Below are 19,601 nucleotides of genomic sequence, written 5' to 3'. Positions count from 1 at the left end.
GGGGAGGAGAAGGTCCTGGGGTGCAGGGAAGGTGGCCCTGACCCCAGGAGAGCCCCAAGGCGACGCGCCTGCTGTCTGCTTTCAGTACAAGGTCCTCTCTGTCCTGCCGGGGTCGGGCATGGGGATTGCCGTGTCCACGCCGTCAACCCAGAAGGTAAAGGTGCTGGCTGGGGCCCCGGAGGTGGGCGTGGGCCAGGGGTGGGGGTCTGCCTGCGTGGCCTGGTCCCATGTGTCCCTAGCCTGCGTGGACTCCCGCCTGCGCCTGTTTGCTCCCTCCCGCCAGCCGCTGGTGTTCGGCGCCATGGTGCACAGAGACGAGGCGTTCGAGACCATCTTCAACCAGTACATGAAGATCACGTCCGCGGCAGCCGCCGGCAGTGACAGCTAGTGCTGGCTCTCCTGGACTCCTCTGGAAGGTTTTCTTTTTCTTTTTCTCAACATTTTGGTAGTGGAAAAAAAAAAATCGGACATCCTCATGATCTTTTGCAATAATCCCCCCAGATGTGTGGTTTCCGTTGTGTTGACCCTGCGTTTTGTAGACCCCTTTGTGCAGGGGTCAGGGCTCTCGAGGGCTCATCCCGTGGATGCGGGGGCCACTGGGAAGGACGACGCCACACGGGACCCGCCGCCAGGCACGGCCGGGCCCCCTCGGTCCCCGCGGGGCAGAGATCGCCCAGCCCGGGTCCCGGGCACCAGCAGCTCTTCTGCAGCAAAGCCATAGGAGGAGTGCGCAGGGCCTCCCCGTGGAGAGGGACGTCCGTGCCGGGTGAGGGGGGTCCCTGCCAGCCTCCGTGGACGGGCCGGCCCTTCAAGGAGGCCCCCGCACGCGTGTTGGGAGCACGATGCCGGCCAGCCTCTCGGGGGCCCGCGATCGGCCTCGGGGATGCGGAGACGCCAAGGACGACAGCCGCTCGGGGGGCTCCGAGCTTCGGGGCTCGTGCCGGCTTCCAGGCTGCAGGGCCGGCTGGGTGAGGGGCTCATGGGCTGGAGCAGGAAGGATAGGGGTGCCCCAGGCACCCCCAGGTGGGCTGTGAGAGGTGCTGAGGCTGCTTGGCGTTGGCAGCAGCAGAGAGCAGAGCCCGGAGGCCGGCCCGCACGCTGGTGCCCCCAGATGGAGGGGAGCGGGGTCCTCGCAGGCCTGGCGTCGGAAGCCGGCGAGGTGTTGGGACTGGCCCGAGACCTCGGGGATGGCATGCCGAGCTGCTCAGCACGCTTCCAGCAGCGGGCCCCGCCGGCCCTCAGCTTGTCCCGCATCCCCCGGTGTCACTGGGGTTGTTGTTTTTTGAAGAAACAGAAGATTATATTTTTTACAGAGAGCAAGCTGTTTTTTTTATTTTTGTATCATTTTTCAGATGTGATTTTTACCTTTGCTCCTAATTTGCTGGTCGGGTGAGTGACGCGGTGGCCTCGCTCAGGTCACAGCCCCAGAGGGGTCCCCCCGCCCCATGGGGAGCCTCCCCCACCAGCTCCCGAAGCACACGCCCCGGTCCGGACCGTAAGGGCGGGGCCAGCCCGGCTCCCATTCCCCCCGGCGCTGGGATCTTTTGATTCTGCAGGTCGACCTTGAACGGACGTAGGCGGAGTCCACCCTCAGCCGGGGCTTTGGCCCCTGGTCAGCACAGGTGGACCGAGTCTCGGGCTGGGGGAGGGTCCACAGCCAGTGGGGCCCCCCTCCGGGCCCAAGGCAGGCAGGGTGGCCCTGGACTGGGTCCAGGATGACTGCGGGGGCGACACCCGGGAGTGCTGCCGGACCCCTCGCTGGGGCCACTGTGTGGTCAGCGTGTGTCCCCAAGCCTGGGGCAGGGGCCCTGCAGGGGAGCGGACTTGCTGTCTTCAGAGCCGCGTGGCTTGGTTTGAGTCCCTTCCAAGGAGAAAGGGAGATGAAAACTGACCATGTGCTGGGGGCGGCCGCCAGGGGCCGCGGCGGGCCCTGCTTGGAAGCCCGGGGCCTCCGCCGGGAGGGCGCAGGCCTGGGCAGACGCCCTGTCGGCGAGAGCCCGTGTCGTTTTTACTGAATCGTGTAAATCTGGGCAGATGTTTAATTTCTGCGACTAATCACGGAACTAGAATGAATGTTAACATTTTTTATGTCTGAAGCTTGAGTCTATTTTCAATCTGTAAATACTCCTTACCAGTGTAACTTTTGTTCTACAAAAGGATTGTACTGTATGAAGAACTAATTGAAAAAAAATCCTCCTGTAACATTTTTTTTTTTTTAAAAAAACCTTGTTTAAAGAAAAAAGTCTTGTATAAATTATAAATTTTTATTTAAATAAACCTGTGTTGTGCTCACAGTGGGGGAGGGTGTGGGGAGGCTTTCCTGGCGGGGTCCCGTGGCCAGCAGCGCTGGAGGGCAGTGGGGTTTTGGCGTCAAGGCCGAGGGGCGAGGTGGGTCCCCCAGGAGTGGGCCGTGGGGGCAGGGTGGGGGGCTATGCACATGGACAGGCTGGGAAGAGGGAGGCAGAGGCTGGCTTCCAGAAGAAGGAAGCCGGTGATGGGTGGTGGCTGGCGGGGAGGGGTGTCCAGGGGCAGGCACACACCCTGGAGGGTGGAGGGAGCTCAGGCCTGGCCTCCCAGGGGACCGTGGGCATCTCTGGGGCTGGGTGCTGCTTGCAGCCCCCCCCCCATGCTGAGGTTGAGAGGTGGGAGGCCGAGGGGCCCTGGGCAGAGGGGTCCTTGGTACCACGTGTGGTTCCGCCAGTCCACTCGCCGACACTGGACACGGATGCAGGAACCTGCCTGGCTTCTGCAGCCACTGGGGCCGTGCAGTGACCTTGCTGGGGGCCCGGTGGTGCAGGTCAGGGGGGTCTGGGGGACAGAAGGGGGAGATGGGAGCACAGAGGGAACGAGATGAACGTTCTTGTTCTTGAATTGGGGCTCTCTCCACGGGTGCTGTTTACAACATGGCATTTGGGGAGTGGATTTTATGACTGACGGACAGGTAGATAAGCAGGCCACACGCTGACCAAAGTGGGGTGCTTATGGTGAACCAAGAACTCAGTCTGGTCCAGTTCTCCCCACGGTAACCAACTGGCAAAGCTGATTCCAAAGTTATTTGCTGAAACAGAGACTCGAGTGAGGCGTGAGGGACCCTGAAGACTGCAGGGGTGTCTGGGACTGGCAGCTGTGGTCGGTGATCCGAGGGAGACCCTAGTGTCCGGCTCGCTGAGATCTGCCCCAAAACCACTGGGACAGGAAGCCCAGCCCCTTCCTCTTGTGGACCCAGCATCCTCCACTGTCAAGGGCTGGCATCCCACCAACAAGGTCGTGAAGGAAGACAAACATTCCAGTATCTGTGACTACAGACAGCCCCCAGGCCTGCAGATAAATGAGGCAACCTTTTTTGATATAATCCCACTCAAAAAACAACTGCATTTCTACTTAAAGGAGAGTAGCCTCACAATAATGATGTTTTTAAGAACAAATGCAAATAAAATTGAGAGATGTGGAAAAATTCTAAAGCTCTATTAAAAGACATGAATGAGGACTGACGTAAATGAAAACATATGCAATGTTAATAGACTGGAAAATTCTGTTTCATGATGAAAACGTTTTAATACCCGCTAAATGAGACAAGCTACAGAAAATGACACAGTATGATGACTTTATGTAAAGAGCAAAACCTGCAAAACTAAATACACTATCTCAAGATAAACACATGGGGGGAAGGGAAAAAACCTTTCTTCTACCCTCTTACGTTCAGTTACTGGAGTCTGCAAGTTAAATCAACAAAAGGCAAGTTAGGAGAAAAGGCATAGAGTGTTTATTTAATGCTAATATTTACGTATTTTTTTGTTCCTGGAGGCCGTTGTAGAAAAAGAGTCTGACCCAAAGAGGTGGTCAGAGTCAGGGTTTTATATGCCGTTTTAATAAAGGGCAATAAATTTGTCAAGAAGTGACAAGATAAAGAAAAGGGAGCTTGGGCTTTTTGGGTGACGTGAACATACTGAGGAATTTTATTTGCGGGGAAACTAATGGACCAGAGTGAAAGTTGCTCGGTTGTGTCCGCCTCTTTGCGACTCCGTGGACTATACAGTCCCTGGGATTCTCCAGGTCAGAATACTGGAGTGGGGAGCCTTCCCCTTCTCCAGGGTATCTTCCCATCCCAGGGATTGAACCCAGGTCTCCTGCATTGCAGGCGGATTCTTTACCAGCTGAGCCACAAGGGAAAGGGGCTGGCAAACAGAACGGAAGGGTGGTTTTATTACTCAGGTTGGTCTGGCTCTGTCTCCAGGGACACGGGTGGCCCCCGAGGGCAGGGGGGCTGACCTGCACAATTGGGAGGGCGTGTCCCTCCAGGCAGACGTGGGAGGGGCAGGCGGCTCTGTCTGCATTCGCTGCCGCTTCGCTGTCCTCTGCTCAGAACACCCTCACGCCCCAGTGGCCCACGTGGGGTGCTGTGTTCTGATCCCCTCACGAGGGTGAAGCAAGCGATTCGCTCCAGTTTTAAAACCATAGTTCCCTCCTCCGTGGGGGCAGGGGAGGCTCGGTCCACAAGGGCACACGGGGAGGAGCCTGGGGGTGAAGATCAATTCCTTGGCATGGGGGGTGGGCTCACCATTGCTCATTTTCTTTACATTGTACGTGTTTTCACACAAAAAAATACTCTGCTTTGAAAGACAACAGGAATTTGTAAGAGAAAAAAAAAAAGCCACATTCTGCCCAAAGTAACAACTTTATTGGTCTTCTCAAACATATCGGAGCAAATTCGCCGTCTTCTAACCTTGAAGCCAGCAAGATTAGAAAGGAAGTTAAGCCCCTTTCCGTTGCCACCGCCAGTTCCACGGGGCCGCTGTGAGGGCAGAGGCAGCTGGCGCCGAGGGGCTGGCACGCTGGCTGCCCTGGCCGCCGCATAACCGGGAACAAGGAACTGCGGCATCGCCGGGCACAGGGTCACGACTGGACCAGCACTTCCCAGCGACCCCGACCCCGGGTCCTCCCCGTCCAGCCATCAGTTCCGATTTTTCCTTAAAATCCTGGAGTTTAGGCTGTGGTCACTCCACCAGAGTCCTGGCTCGTGGGAAGGTCAGAGAGGTACTCCGGTCCCGGGGTTGGGGGGGGGAGGTCATCCGCAGCGCCTGGGGTGGGGGTGGGGGCTCAGACAGTCACATGACCCCTGGGGACAGTTCCAGAATCTGCGGTTTTGAAGGTCAGCAAGCGGTTGGTGAATATGGCCAAGGCCACTGGGGACCACGTGGCATTACAGGGGTGGGGGTGGGGGTTCCTTCTTGAACAGAACATGCTTACTCGGCCTACACTGTTTTTCTAGCAACACAATGGGCTTCGGGGCAGACCAGTGATTGACGTTTCGCAGGGACGATCAAGACCGCGGAGACCCTCTTGGGGACCCTGTAGAAACACGGTCTCCTGAAAAACTCCTGTCGAAGCTGCCCTGGGTGGGAATGAGACAGGACATGCAACACATACGAGTTCTGAGAATGAAGGACATCTGTTAGACGCGAAGGTGACCGCCGGACCCTGTGTGGTGGCCGGTGGCCCTCAAGCCGCCTCTTGGTAACAGTCGAACTCCCTTTTCACAAGTCCAAATGGGGGCAGCATCCTCTTAGGTCTCAGATAAAGCTGCTGCAGGTGCGTCGTCCACGCACAGAAGCACAAACACAGATGAAACGGGGCCAGGCCAGGCGCCCCCCGGTCCGGGGTGGGGCCCGCACTTGCGCAGCAAACAAAGGAAAACACGGCCAGCGAGGACACTGTATGCTCTTCCGGTTTACAGGACGCGCCTTGCAATAAATACATGGAAGTGTGAAGACAACAAAGGCATGGGCTGGGATCAGGTGTACAGACGGGGCTGCAGGAAGGGCACCCCGGGACGTGGGACCCTCTCCCCACGGCGGTGGGGCGCTCGGTCCGAAGTTCACGGGCTGCTTCCCGTCGGGCCACCGAGCCCAGGGAACGGCAGCCCCCGCCGTGGGGAGAGCGCTCGGGGCGTCTGAGCGCTGAGACACTCGCCAGGGCGCCACGAGCGGCTGGTTTCCGAGGCGCCTGACCTGTCCTCCCGCCGGATTGTCTAGAAGCGCTGCTGTGACAGGAGTGCAGCCTGGGGAGTGCCTGCCGCACGCGCTGGACCAGGCTGCCCCGGAGGCGGACCAGGACATCGTTGCCTGGTAGACGTGCGAGACAGGAAGGGTCCAGATGCGCTGCTCTAACTGCGAGGGAAGAGGTAAGTGCTACAAAGCGAACCGCGACTGAGCAGGGGCTGACCACCAGCGCTGCAGGGCAGGTCCTGCCGAGCAGCCCAGGGACCCCACGGACGCCTGCGGTGCAACGCGCTGCCCCTGAGTTGCTGCGTTAGAGCCACGGGCGGGCCGTCAGCGCGGCTGCAATCTAAGGGGCCCGCGCTCCCCAGCTGGCACGGGCCACCTGCCGGGGCTGAGACACATGAGATGCACCCACAGATGCACACAGAACCGAAAATACCAAATGCATCCACAAAAACTGCTGACGAAAACGTTATTTTTCTAAAATCAATATTCAGCTATCAAAAATAAATTTCTAAATTTGAAAGTATCGCAACATAATTGGTCTGTCGTCATTGTCTGGGACACGGTTCCCACAGCTGGCCCTCAGCCGCGGGACTCCTGCTTGGGGCTTTCTTCGATTCCTCGTGCGAAGAGCCGGACCAGCTGGCAGTGGACCCTGCGGAGACAGAGGGTCACACTGAGACCCCGAACCCCGGCCCGGGGGTGAGGCAGACCTCAGTCACCAGGGGGTGGGTCAGGGGCTCGGAGAAATGTCCTGACACCCCCGAGAGACTTGAGTTTGCAAAGGGCTGTCACGGCCAAGCGGAAATCCAGGACCGTGCAGACCCACCCATGAGCAGAGGGACAGCCCCACAGGCCAGCTCCCTCCCCTCCTGGGTCCGCTCATCAGAACCGAGCCTCGAGGAGCACTCTGAGCGTCAGGAGATGCAGTCCGGGAGGCGAGGGGCCCCACCTTCCACCACAAGCACAGCGTGTGAGCCTGGGGCTTGGAGGTCTGCCGGGGCTCCTGGGCCCACCCCCCACCCCAGCAGGGCCTCCTCCCCACGTTATGAATGACGTCACAGGCGCCTCAGAGATGCTGGGTCATAAAAACCCCCGAAGTGACGCGCTGTTCCAGACACCGTAATATCTATCAAGATGCACAGGATCTATTTCGCGAAAGAACCTTTCCAACTGTCAACCGTTCCTAAGCCGTCATTAAAAATACTTGCATTTCCTGAACTTGAGAAATAAGTCGACCGAAAGTGGAGCCCCGCACACAGGACCGCGGGATGGGCTTTCTTGGGACCTTGGAGCCCTCCTGCCCTGAGATGCAAGGTGTGTGGTCACTGCCACGCTGGCTGCACCCCGGCTGCAAGAGCAGGGACAAGCAGGCTGGGCCTCAGGAGGCTGGAGAGTCTGCCCCTGCCCATGGCTTTGCTTGGACGCCAAGGGTAGAGAGGCCCGGCCGGGGTCAGTGGCTGGTTGCCTGAGAAGCCATCTACAGCGGGGTTATAAGTGAGGACGCGCAGCCGAAACGTGGGAGATGTGCCCCCAGCTGTCCTTCCACGCTGCGGGGGCGGGGCTACGTGCCCGCTCGTGGCCACCTTCCTCATGTAACCCACTCACGATGGTCAACGAGGGCCCAGTGTGGTTTGCTTAAAGTAGGCTTCCCTGCTGGCCCAGACAGTAAAGAATCTGCCTGCAATGCAGGAGACCCGAGTTCTTCTGGGAAGATCCCCTGGAGAAGGAAATGGCAACCCAATCCAGTGTTCTTGGCTGGGAAATTCCATGGACAGAGGAGCCTGGCGGGCTACAGTCCAAAGTGTTGCAAAGAGTTGGACAGGACTAAGCGACTAACACTTTCACTTTCACTTTTCTCTCAAGATCCTAAAGATTCTTGTAACAGGATGGAAAGAATCCTTCTAGAATTAAACAGTTCCCCTCAATCTCTTAGGGGCTTCCCAGGTGGCGCTAGTGGTAAAGAACCCGCCTGCCAATGCAGGAGACGTAAGAGATACAGGTTCCATCCCAGGGTGGGAAGGATGCCCTGGAGGAGGGAATGGGAACCCACTCCAATATTCTTGCCTGGAGACCCCGTGGACAGAGGAGACTGGCAGGCCAGAGTCCATGGGGTCACAAAAAGTCGGACACGACTAAAGCAACTTAGCACGCTTGCACCCACACCTCCATCAACAGCCCTTTTTAAAAAAAAAAAAAAAAAAAAGAATGCGTTTTGTGTTCTTCCATGGGGGAAAAAACCTTTTTTGGCACTTATATTAAAAAAAAATCTCTCTCGGCACTTACATTTCACCTGGTTATGTAATACATATAACCAGATTGCAGATTCCCAAGTCCAAATACAATAGGCCTAATAGATTTGGGGCTGGAGGGGCAGGCCTGGCACCCTGGACCTTAGCTTGGCCGTGGGTTCCTCGGGCTGGAGCACATCCTGGTGGAGTCAGTGGACCCAGGGCTCTGAAAGCGCCCACGAAGGGAGTTTGTTAGTTTAAGTCGTTAGGAGACAAGAGAGGGAACAACGTGCAGGGTGTGGCAGAGAAAGTGAAACGGAGAGGCTTCCACCCCCAGCATCCTCCCAACACTGGGACAAGGGTGTCTCCCAGGGACCATCCTGGGCATGCCCGTGCGTTCACAGCGGGCTGCCACACGCCAGGCTGTAGGGTGCCAGGCTCCCAGAGCCCCCGGGGCACACCCATGCATTCACGGCGGGCTCTCACACGCCAGGCTGTAAGGTGCCGCCTCCGCTCACCTGACCTCGATGGCCGGGCTGCTGAGCACCTCCCCGTCGCAGTTCCAGCTGCTGCTGGAGGCGCGGCAGCAGCAGGAGGTGGGGTGCTCGCTGCACAGCGGTCCCAGCCGCTTCTTCCCGCGGCCCAGCACGCTGCTGTCCTCGTCCTCCGCGGGCTTCGACACAAACTGGAACTTCTTGACGCGATAGACTTCCACGAAGGTGAAGTCAAACTAGCAAGAGACAGCCAGACGGGAACGCACTCTCAGCGGCGCTGCGCTGGGGGCATGACCACCGTCCGGGGCCTCCCAGGGGCCCCCCACAGCATGGGGACATGAGAAATGGTCACCACCACGCTTAAAACCCGGTCTCATCCACACTCGAGGCACTTATTAAAGAATCCCGTGGTTCCCGAGCAGCGACTTGTACCGTTCTTTACCTTTTTAACAAGCAGTACTTTAAAAGCCACATGGAAACACTGTTGGGCCAGATCTTAGAAAAAACTTAACAGCCATAAACTTTACTACAACCTGAGACCGATCAAGAGTTGCAACTGTCTGGACAGCGTTAGACTCGGGATCCCCCCGACCCCGCGTCACTACACGCGTGGCTGTGACTAAGGGTCTCAGCAGAACCCCTTCCCGGGAGCCCGCAGACTGCTGTAAGTGGCCTGCGAGGGCAACAGAAAACGGCGCTGCATCGGCCTGTCCTGTCTGTAAACAGGAAGAGAAACAACAGGGGAGCGTGTGGAGACATTTGCGTCGCCTGGTGTCCAGAGTCAAGGCTTTATAAGTGAGGCTTTATACGGAGGAAGCATGGCCGAGTTCACAGTGGGTGAAGGGCAGGCAGAGGAGTCTCTGCTGCGGCCCCTCGCACGCACAGCGATCCCCCGCGGGGCCGCCCGGGCGGAGGATGTGCTGGCGCAGGCGGCGTGGAGGCCATGGGACCCTCACCTGGTCGCCCTGGTTGGTGTGCCTGACCAGAAAGCGCAGGAAGTTGAACCGGGAGCACTTCCGGATGAGGATGAGGTCGGAGGAGCCGTCCCCCAGGTGGGCGGCCGGGGAGAGGCCCTGGGGGCTCCGGGGACAGGCACAGGACATGTTGGTGGCGTTGATGGCCAGGAACTGCCCGCAGAGGACCTTCCACTCCTCCACCTCCTCTGAAGCGGGAGGAAGCATCAGTTCAGTCGCACAGTCGTGTCTGACTCTTTGCAACCCCATGGACTGCAGCATGCCAGGCCTCCCTGTCCATCACCAACTCCCGGAGCTTACTCAAACTCATGTCCATCGAGTCGGTGATACCATCCAACGGTCTCATGCCATGTTAAACTGGGACCCGGCAGGCGGGGGTGGGCTTCCTACCCCTCGGCATCAGCACAGAGACAGCCCGCCCGCAGTCACCTCCCGAGAGGCAGTCCTCCCCAGGGCGGGGCTGGGGGGCTCTGGGACCACCTCTAGGGCAGGGGTCGCCAGATCTGGCCTGCCACCTGAGTGTGTGTGGCCTGTGAGTTAAGACTGAGTTTTACATTTTTAGATGGTTGCGGGAAAAAAAAAATGAGGAAAGTACTGTGTGATGTATGGAAATGACATGAGACAAATTTCAGCATCCACAAATCTCCCATGACTTTCATCTAAGGCCTCAGCGAGGCCACTCGCTGAACCCCCAGTTCTAGAGTGTTCTGGAGATATGCGCGGAGTAACTCAGAGGGATGCAGCGAGAGGGGCCCTTCCACAAAATCTGCTCTTCCCCAAGGTCCAGCAAAGCCCATGGGCGCTCAGCCTGGAGGAACCGAGGAGCGGGTGCTCCACAGAGAGGGAGGAGGGGCCCGCTGGGCCCAGACACCTTACCCGTGCCGTCCAGGCCGTCCAGCGACCGCTTCTGCTCCTCCTCCAGCTGCTGCCTGCTCTGTCTGCACGCGGGGCACCTGGGGCAACAGCAGCCACGTCGGCGACGCACAGCAGGGCCCGCCAGCCCCGCCCGCGCAGCAGGCCTGCAGCCTCGGAGGCGCCACTTAAAAACACTTCCCTTGCACGTTCATTTGAGCTCTCAAAATCAGATGGACTCTTAGAAATTACACGGGCAACATATCCTTCTCAGAAATTTATGGAAGTTACAAAAAGCCAGTCGCATCCCTTGGGGGCCCTGTGTCGGCTCGGGGGAGGGGTGAGCTTGGCGCGCAGTTGGGCGGGTGGGGGGCACCGGCAGGAGCAGAAACCAGCTGCAACGCCTGCCATGGACCCTCCTGAGCCCTTGTTCCCTTCGCACGACAGGTAACACGGCGGCCGTTTGGTCCAGTAGGTGACAAGCGAGTCAGCGGCTCAGAGCTCAGGGTGTGGGGGACCCCTTCAGGGTCTGGGGGACCCTGGCCGCTGGACATGATGAAACAGCAGCCCCCATCTTACACTGCAAGGACCGCCCCACTCACAACCCCAGCTGGTCCTGCTTCCGTCTCATCATCTGAACAGAAACACACATGTGAGACGTGCTTACCCCGCCCGGCAGGGCTTCCGGTCCCTCGGGGAGCCCACCGTGTGCTGAGCTGGCAGGAAGGATACTGTGCCTTCGTAGCAGTGATGGGAGAAGAAGGTCTTCAACCCTGAGGACGGAGCAGGAGGGAGAGGAGACAGCGCCGTCAGCCTCGCGGAGGGGCTGGCGGGTCGCCGGGGACGTCGGGGACAGAGCATCCGCAGAAGGACAGGGCCCCTCCGGCCTCTGGCCGAGCCGCCGCCGCCGTCTCGGGGCGCTGCAGGCTCCTGGCTTCCAGGGCCGCCTTCCGTGCTGGCAGAGGGGGCGTCTCGGCCACCAGGGACCCCTCGTGGCCTCGGGTTCTGCCTGTGAAGCCCCGGGCGCACCCCCAGGCTTGGGCCTGTCGTCCTCAGCTCTGGGGTCTCTGGGGGCTGGCTCTCATGATAGAATGCTGACTGAGGAGGAGCTGCTCCTCGTGGGTAGGTAAAGAGAGCGGCTTCTTGGACGGAATCTAGTCCTGGGGAAGATGCCACGGAGACGGCCGAAGTGAGGACGAGAAAAAGACACAAGCGCGGTGGACAAGCAGAGGCGAGTCTGAGAGGGCTGACTTGGCTCTGAAAGAAGGTCTGCTGTGGGTTAAGCACTATCAAATTTCACCATGAGCTACAGAGACAGTGTTCCTGGAAGAAGAGTCGACTGATGCGGCCAACTTCACTGTTGTCTTATTTTAAGAAATTGTGACACCCCGCCTTCAGCACCCCCTACCCCGATCCATCAGCAGCATCATGGAGGCAAGACCCTGTACCCCACAAGGGTTACGACTTATGGAAGGCTCAGATGGCAGTTAGCGGTGTTTAACCGTAAAGAACTTTTCAGACTGAGGTATGCACCTTTCTCAGCTACAATACTACTGCACACAGCACCCCCGAGTGTACGCACAACTTCACATGCACAGGGAAAGCAAAAAATTCATGTGGCCTGCTTTATTTTGACATTTGCTTTCTCAAAGGGGTCTGGAACTGAGCCCTACGTGTCTCCAAGGTGTGCCTGTAAATTTCACCCAAAGGTGAACCATAAGGGGAGTGACCAGAGAAACGCCACATTAAATACAACCAAAAAGGAGGGGATCCCTGGCGGTCCGTGGCGAGAACGCTCGTATCCACTGCCCGGGGCCTGAGGAATCGGGGAACTAAGATCCCAAAAGCCACGTGGTGCAGCCAAAAAATAAAAATAAATAAGTGAATACAGCCAAGGCATTCACCTCAACCACAAGAGCGCCAGATTTTGAGCCCTTTGTCTTTTCAAGCCCCCTTCTGCATGGAGGCTGCCTGGTGGCTCCGCTGGTAAGGAATCCGCCTGCAGTGCAGGGGACCTGGCTTCGATCCCTGGGTTGGGAAGATTCCCTGGAGAAGGGAAAGGCTACCCACTCCAGGATTCCGGCCTGGAGAATTCCATGGGCCGTATAGTCCAATGGGGTCGCAAAGAGTTGGACACGACAGAGCCTTTCACTTCACTCTGCATTTAAACGCCGCAAGCTGGTGCTCCACATGGCCTGAAACTGCAGACCCTCACTGGTTTGTCTGACCTGGGGTCAGTCGATCTCCATCCCTGGCCCTGCACCCGGGGAGCCGGGGGCCCACGCCCCAGGGAGAGCGAGCAGGCAGGGGCTGGGGGCGCAGGGAAGGCCGGGAGCCGGGTTACCTGAGAAGTCGTATCTGATGAGGCCCATCCACCGCTTCCTCTCGCTGTCCTTGATGATGTCCCCGTAGAAGCCGTAGCCCAGCAGGGACACCGAGTACCGCAGGAGTGTGCTGTCATGGTGCACGGCCGACACGTCCATGGACAGCGAGTCCCCTGCGGAGAGAGGCCGCGTGGGAGCCTGGCTCAGATTTCCAAAAGGGGTTTGGAAAGCTGCTCTGTGGGGAGGGAACAACAACACGGCCAGGAAGCTCGCTAAAGGCTGCTAGCTGAGAGGACAGTGGTCTTGAGGAGGAGGACGAGGCGCCTGGCTTCTCAGCCATAAAGTCACGAAGGCATCGCCTGTAAACACGGCCCTTGTGACTGTAGGGGACACGGAGCATAGGACTGCCGTCGGGGACGAGGACAGGGCAGGGAGCCACACGGGGGCCCTGCAGGCGCCTGGACAGCGCCGAGCAGTGACGACTGCTGCAGGGTCTCCTGCCCCGGGGACGCGCCGTCTAGAGGAGTTGGGGGGGTCTGTCCCCCCAGGATGAGAGCCCTGAGCAGGGAAGAGAGCTGAGAGCAGGGCTCCAGACGGGCGGGGGATGCCTGGCCAGTGCAGGGGGTGAGGGGAGAGCCGGCCGGGGCACGGGTGCCAGGCGCCCCAAGGCTGGGTGAGGGCCCTGGAGGGTCTGAGCAGCGCCTGTGTTTCTCAGGGTCACCCAGCTGGACGAGCTGGATGGTGGCAGGGGAGGGCGGCAGACAGGGCCCCGTGGGGGGACGGGCCAGGGCACCCGCGTGGCGAGGCGGACGGATGCCCGTGTGCGCCTGGAGCCCTGGGGTCCCGCGAGCCGGGCAGCAGTGACGGGGTGCCTACCCACGATGATGTGCAGAGCCGACGTCTCCGCGTCGTTTGTGCCGACGGTCGAGTAGCACACGCAGTCTGTCGACCCTAAGATGGGGAGACATCCTTAACGTCGCTGCAGGAACTTAAGAGCCTAACGTGTTTCCAGGTAGAGAAGCAGTAAGCACTTCCTTTCTTCCAAGGACCGGGAGGAAGTACGGCGTAAATACAATCTACCTACAAAATTAGTTCCTGTTTTTTAAGGAATCTCCACACTGTTCTCCATAGTGGCTGTACTAGTTTGCATTCCCACCAACAGTGTAAGAGGCTTCCCTTTTCGCCACACCCTCTCCAGCATTTATTACTTGTAGACTTTTGGATCGCAGCCATTCTGACTGGCGTGAAATGGTACCTCATAGTGGTTTTGATTTGCATTTCTCTGATAATGAGTGATGTTGAGCATCTTTTCATGTGTTTGTTAGCCATCTGTATGTCTTCTTTGGAGAAATGTCTGTACACGCTGAGGAAACCAGAATTGAAAGAGACACGTGTACCCCAATGTTCATCGCAGCACTGTTTATAATAGCCAGGACATGGAAGCAACCTAGATGTCCATCAGCAGATGAATGGATAAGAAAGCTATGGTACATATACACAATGGAGTATTACTCGGCCATTAAAAAGAATACATTTGAGTCAGTTCTAATGAGGTGGGTGAAACTGGAGCCTATTATACAGAGTGAAGTAAGCCAGAAAGAAAAACACCAATACAGTATACTAACACATATATATGGAATTTAGAAAGATGGTAACGATAACCCTGTGTATGAGACAGCAAAAGAGACACTGATGTATAGAACAGGCTTTTGGACTCTGTGGGAGAGGGAGAGGGTGGGATGATTTGGGAGAATGGCATTGAAATATGTATAATATCATGTATGAAACGAGTCACCAGTCCAGGTTCGATGCTTGGGGCTGGTGCACTGGGATGACCCAGAGGGATGGTATGGGGAGGGAGGAGGGAGGAGGGTTCAGGATGGGGAACACATGTATGCCTGTGGCGGATTCATTTCGATGTTTGGCAGAACCAATACAATATTGTAGTTTAAAAATAAAATAAAACTAAAAAAAAAAAATTAGTTCCTGAGGTTGTTACTGTTTGTTGTTCAGTCGCTAAGCCATGTCCAATCTTTGTGACCCCATGGACTGTAGCATGCCAGGCCTCCCTGTCCATCACCAGCTCCTGGAGTTTACTCAAACTCATGTCCATTGAGTCGGTGATGCCATCCATCCACTCATCCTCTGTCTTGCCCTTCTCCTCCTGCCCTCAATCTTTCCCAGCATCAGGGGCTTTTCCAGTGAGTCGGCTCTTTGCATGAGACCATAGCACTGAGGTTGAGTCATCAGGAATGCTGAGACTGACCTTGATTACTATCAATGAGCTCCTCACAGAGCTTTCAGAGACCTCTTCTGGGCCCTGTGTGGGGCATGGGGGGTGGACCTCGGGTGGCAGGGCAGGACGTGCAGCAGTACCCGGCTGCTGTGAAGATGGGCAGCAGCCCTGGGGCTGCAGACCACCAGCCCCAAGGGGCTCAAGGGGAAGCACACCCTAGACAGCTTGTGAGGGTCACAGAAGCGGCACAGCGGACCCGTGGGTCCTAAGAGACCCGGAGCCCCAGCCCAGCCCAGTCCCGGGTCGTCTGTGAAGGGCAGGTGACCTCAGAGCACCCAGCTAGTGCCTGGATCAGTGATGCTACAGGTCCTCCCTAGGCCTGTCCTGGTTCTAACTGGGTCACCACCTGAGTGGGCAGAGAATCTCCCAGGTGCTTATTTATAGCAGAATCCTGGGCCCTGCCCCACCCCTGAGATCCTGACTCAGTAGGCTGGGAACGGGGCTGAAACTGAAATTTAAAACGTCTGCGGAACAGCTGAAAACCCCCGTCTAGACTTCCCCAAAGTAAACTGACGGTGCCCAGAACTGCACACTAAATATCACACAGACGCTCGACCAGCACCGACCGAGACCCACAGTCACCACCGTGCCGGCAGGCACCCGAGCTCCGGCCGCAGGCAGGGTCCAGACGCCGTGTCCTCAGGCCCCAGAGCATTCTGCACGCCCCTCAGCCTAAGTGACGTGGGATGGGGCTGCAGGTCCATGGTTGCGCAAAGACGCGCTGGATCGCAGGCAGCCTTGGTCATCTCTCAGAGCAACAGAATCTGGTCCAGTTTGCGATCAGAGTAAAGGCTCTTTAAGTGTTAATAGTTAAGCTAAGCTAACTGATGCTTCTTATGGCTGGTAACATATAGACTCATAACATACAAATGTGCCCTCTGACCGTGGAACCTCACCAGCATCTTCAGCCAGAAAACGGGGTGACGGCACCATTCACGCCCGAGCCTGACCCAGCAGGGTCCCCGCCGCTGCAGCTCAGACAAGGGCGGGGAGGGCGTCCCCTCCCGGTTCAGCTCAGTTCAGTCGCTCAGTCGTGTCCAACTCTTTGCGACCCCAAGAATCGCAGCACGCCAGGCCTCCCTGTCCATCACCAACTCCCGGAGTTCACTCAGATTCACGTCCATCAAGTCGGTGATGCCATCCAGCCATCTCATCCTCTGTCGTCCCCTTCTCCTCCTGCCCCCAATCCCTCCCAGCATCAGAGTTTTTCCAATAAGTCAACTCTTTGCATGAGGTGGCCAAAGTACTGGCGTTTCAGCTTTAGCATCAGTCCTTCCAAAGAAATCCTTGGAAGAAAAGTTGTGACCCCTCCCGGTTAGATGTACGCAAAGCCCCTGCCTCACCTCCTACCCCGACTACAGTGGGTCCTTTGAAAGAACGAGGTGCTTCCTTGAGTCGTGAAACATGCTGAGCCAGCCAGCTCAGGACAAGCCAACCACCTTACACCCTGAGGCCCCCCGCCCTGACACCCAGCCCCGGCTCCAGGCACCAGTCGCTTCTTCCAGGCCGCCGCCTGTTCCCCGGGCTCCCCTTCTCCTCCACTGTGCTCCAGGCCCCACTGCCCACCCACCATCAACAGCTGGCTCTCTGAGAGCACAGACCACCGCCACCACCTGGTGGGAACCTGGTGCCCGGGGAGGAGGGCAGGACCCCTTCCCGCATGCAGCCGTGGTCCCACGTCAGGTGCGTGGAGAGAAGAGCACGCCTGAAATGGAGTGAACCTGAAGGCAAAGCCACGGGCGACCCGCCCGGCCTGCACTCGGTGGACAGACCCTGGCGCCCGGCCCCCTCACAGTGGACAGACCCTGACGCCCGGCCCCCTCACAGTGGACAGACCCGGATGCCCGGCCCCCTCACAGTGGACAGACCCGGACGCCCGGTCCCCTCGCAGTGGACAGACCCTGACACCCGGCCCCCTCATAGTGGACAGACCCTGCCCACCCACCTCCCCCAGTGGACAGACCCTGCTCACCCCAGCGCCCAGTGAACAGAGCCCGAGATCCGGCCCCACTCAGTGGACAGACCCTGCTCACCCCACCCCTCAATGGACAGAGCCCGACGTCGGACCCACGTACCCGCAGGGATGATGCCTATGCGCAGTGGGCTGGGCACCAGTGTGGCCCGGGGCTGGTTCTGGTCCACACCGGCGTCCCTCTGCGTCCTGCCCACCAGGCCGTGGAGAACCTCGCTGAACATGCCGTCTCCGCCCACGCACACGATGCTGCGGGAGGAACAGGGGGCAGACTCAGCACCCGTGGCCGGCTCCCAGCTCCCCGAGGGTCCAGGCAGGGCCTTCCTGACTGCCTGTGCCGCTGGGCCGCCGGCCCCCACACACCCACTTTGCTCCTGCTCCCGCCAGACGGCATTAGACCCTCTGTGTCTAAGGAGGGGAGCCTTCGGAGCCCGCTGTAGCCACAGGCCGGGCTCTGAAAGGTCTGGGGGACCAAGTGAAGGCGGGGCTGGGACCAGGCCTCAGAGGACGCCCCTGCCCTCCAGCATGGCTGCTGAAAGGTAAGCCGGGAAGACCCCCACAGGCCCCTCTTCCCCTGCCAGCCCTGCCCAAGGCCCCCAGGAGCTTGGACCCTGTGGCAGGCGACACACGGCTCCCTCCTGGCCCCGCCCCCACCATGGCCCACTCCCGCCGTGTGACCCTGGATCTGTTGACCCTCAAGCTACCTGACGTCCCCAGGGCCACAGTCGCCCACTGGGGACCCAAGAGCCTTCTCGGGGCCCTGGGAGCGGGAGCAGTGACACTCAGGACGCCAAGCGCCAGCAGAGACGGTGCTGGCGGCCCTGGTCACACAGCTGGAGAGACAGGGACGAGGGTCAGACAGATGCTGGCTGCACGGGCCCTGAGCCTTCACATGACCGGACGGGCCGGGCCCCCAGCTCAGCTGACGTGTCCCCCAGCTGGCTACACGGGATTCGAAACCTGCTGGGTGACGCTCGGGGAGCACCTGGTCACGGGGACTAGCCAATTCTCCCCCAGACATCCTGGAGGGCATCCCCCTGTCCTGTGCCCTCTGCCAGCGTCCAGCCACTCCTGCCCGGGACCCATAAACCCTGGCGGCCTCCCGGTTCCAATCCCACCTCCATGCTATTCGCCATGTGAGTCTCAACCAAAACTCCCGCGCCCAGAGGGGCGCCGTGTGTGAGCTTTCCGTCTCCTCACCACCTTTCCCGCTCTCTGCTCATCCACCAGGCCCCGACCACGTACCAGCCCTGCGCCGGGCAAGGGGACAGCTGTGCCTGAGGCAGAGGAGGCCGGTCTGCAGGAGCTGAGCGCACAGAGACAGCAGAGGCGCAGACGGGGACCAGCCCTGCACCCCCATGCCATCACAGCCTGAAACGCGCACCGGGTCCTGACCCAGAGGAGGTCTTGGACCCCAGACCAAGGGACAGGCGGCAGTCACTGGCCGGTTCTCCGCAGTCGGCCCTGCCAGGAAGGCCGAGGACCCGTGCGGGGCTACAGGAGGCCAGAGATATGGCCCTGCATCTGAAGGCCACACCTGCCTCGGGGCTCTTTTGTTTTAGGAAACTAATGGAACGCGTGTAGAACCTGGGTCAGGACAGCACACGGGTGACGGCGTCTGTGTCGGGGCCCATCTCCTGGGCAGTGAGTGATGCCGCATCTTAGCTCTGAAGGACCTCCTCGACTTTAGGGCATACACACACATATTTAGGGACAAGAGGTGATCACCTTCAAATGAAAAGATTTCTGTATGAGGCAGTAAGACTGAGAAGGGAAACCAAACTTCCACGGCGGTCCTCTGAGGAGCAGAGGAACACAGGGTCCTCCACAGGTCCTGCTTTGCCCAGCTTGCAGAAGAGGCAGGTTTACTTCGGGAGGGAGGGCGGGAGCAGGGCCGGTGAGGACGGGCTGCAAGTAGCAGATGGGGGCCTCACTCACCCGTCGTACTTGTCGATGTTGAGCTCATACAGACTCTCCTTGGCATGATTGGCACGTTCAGTTACTGTGGGAGAGACAACATGAGCTTGTAGCGTTTACACTCAAGCCTGAGAATCCACTTTAAAGTGAAGGCGGTTTAAACCATTTTAAACTGAGGGCCTATAAAATCCTCGGGGGGTTGGCTATAAGGAATCCTCCTTAGTCTTCCCGAAATCCCATTCACGGAGAGGGATGGAGCCGGCCTCGGGGAGCACGGCCTCCCAGAATACACTCCGCGGGTAAGACGTCCCAATATTGGTGCTTGCTGCTGCTGCTAAGTCGCTTCAGTCGTGTCCGACTCTGTGCGACCCCAGAGACGACAGCCCACCAGGCTCCCCCGTCCCTGGGATTCTCCAGGCAAGAACACTGGAGTGGGTTGCCATTTCCTTCTCCAATGCATGAAAGTGAACAGTGAAAGTGAAGTCGCTCAGTCGTGTCTGACTCTTAGCGACCCCATGGACTGCAGCCCACCAGGCTCC

At 58.6% G+C, this 19,601-nt stretch overlaps 2 protein-coding genes across 3 annotated transcripts in view; one reads left to right on the top strand and one right to left on the bottom strand.

The window, feature by feature from the left end:
• The window catches only part of GRAMD4 (GRAM domain containing 4), a 66,985-nt gene extending 64,723 nt beyond the window's left edge, over window positions 1-2,262 (top strand). For both annotated transcript variants that reach the window (XM_055561738.1, XM_055561802.1), the window contains 2 exons: window positions 86-154; window positions 284-2,262. In XM_055561738.1, coding sequence (XP_055417713.1) covers window positions 86-154; window positions 284-388 — 174 coding nt within the window. In that variant the 3' untranslated portion in view covers window positions 389-2,262. The remainder of the gene's footprint in view (window positions 1-85; window positions 155-283) is intronic.
• A 2,426-nt stretch (window positions 2,263-4,688) lies between these two features.
• Window positions 4,689-19,601, bottom strand: part of CERK (ceramide kinase) — a 40,603-nt gene continuing 25,690 nt past the window's right edge. The window contains exons 7-15 of the mRNA XM_055566404.1: window positions 19,084-19,147; window positions 17,249-17,394; window positions 13,754-13,828; window positions 12,898-13,050; window positions 11,221-11,326; window positions 10,578-10,654; window positions 9,684-9,889; window positions 8,752-8,963; window positions 4,689-6,657 (exon numbers count right to left, since the gene is read on the bottom strand). Coding sequence (XP_055422379.1) covers window positions 6,585-6,657; window positions 8,752-8,963; window positions 9,684-9,889; window positions 10,578-10,654; window positions 11,221-11,326; window positions 12,898-13,050; window positions 13,754-13,828; window positions 17,249-17,394; window positions 19,084-19,147 — 1,112 coding nt within the window. The 3' untranslated portion in view covers window positions 4,689-6,584. The remainder of the gene's footprint in view (window positions 6,658-8,751; window positions 8,964-9,683; window positions 9,890-10,577; window positions 10,655-11,220; window positions 11,327-12,897; window positions 13,051-13,753; window positions 13,829-17,248; window positions 17,395-19,083; window positions 19,148-19,601) is intronic.

This window comes from Bubalus kerabau, chromosome 1 (genome assembly GCF_029407905.1).
Source record: "Bubalus kerabau isolate K-KA32 ecotype Philippines breed swamp buffalo chromosome 1, PCC_UOA_SB_1v2, whole genome shotgun sequence".
In the NCBI taxonomy this organism is placed as follows: domain Eukaryota; kingdom Metazoa; phylum Chordata; class Mammalia; order Artiodactyla; family Bovidae; genus Bubalus; species Bubalus kerabau.
Note: the sequence above shows the minus strand (reverse complement) of the source record. Positions and strands in the feature narration are given on the sequence as shown.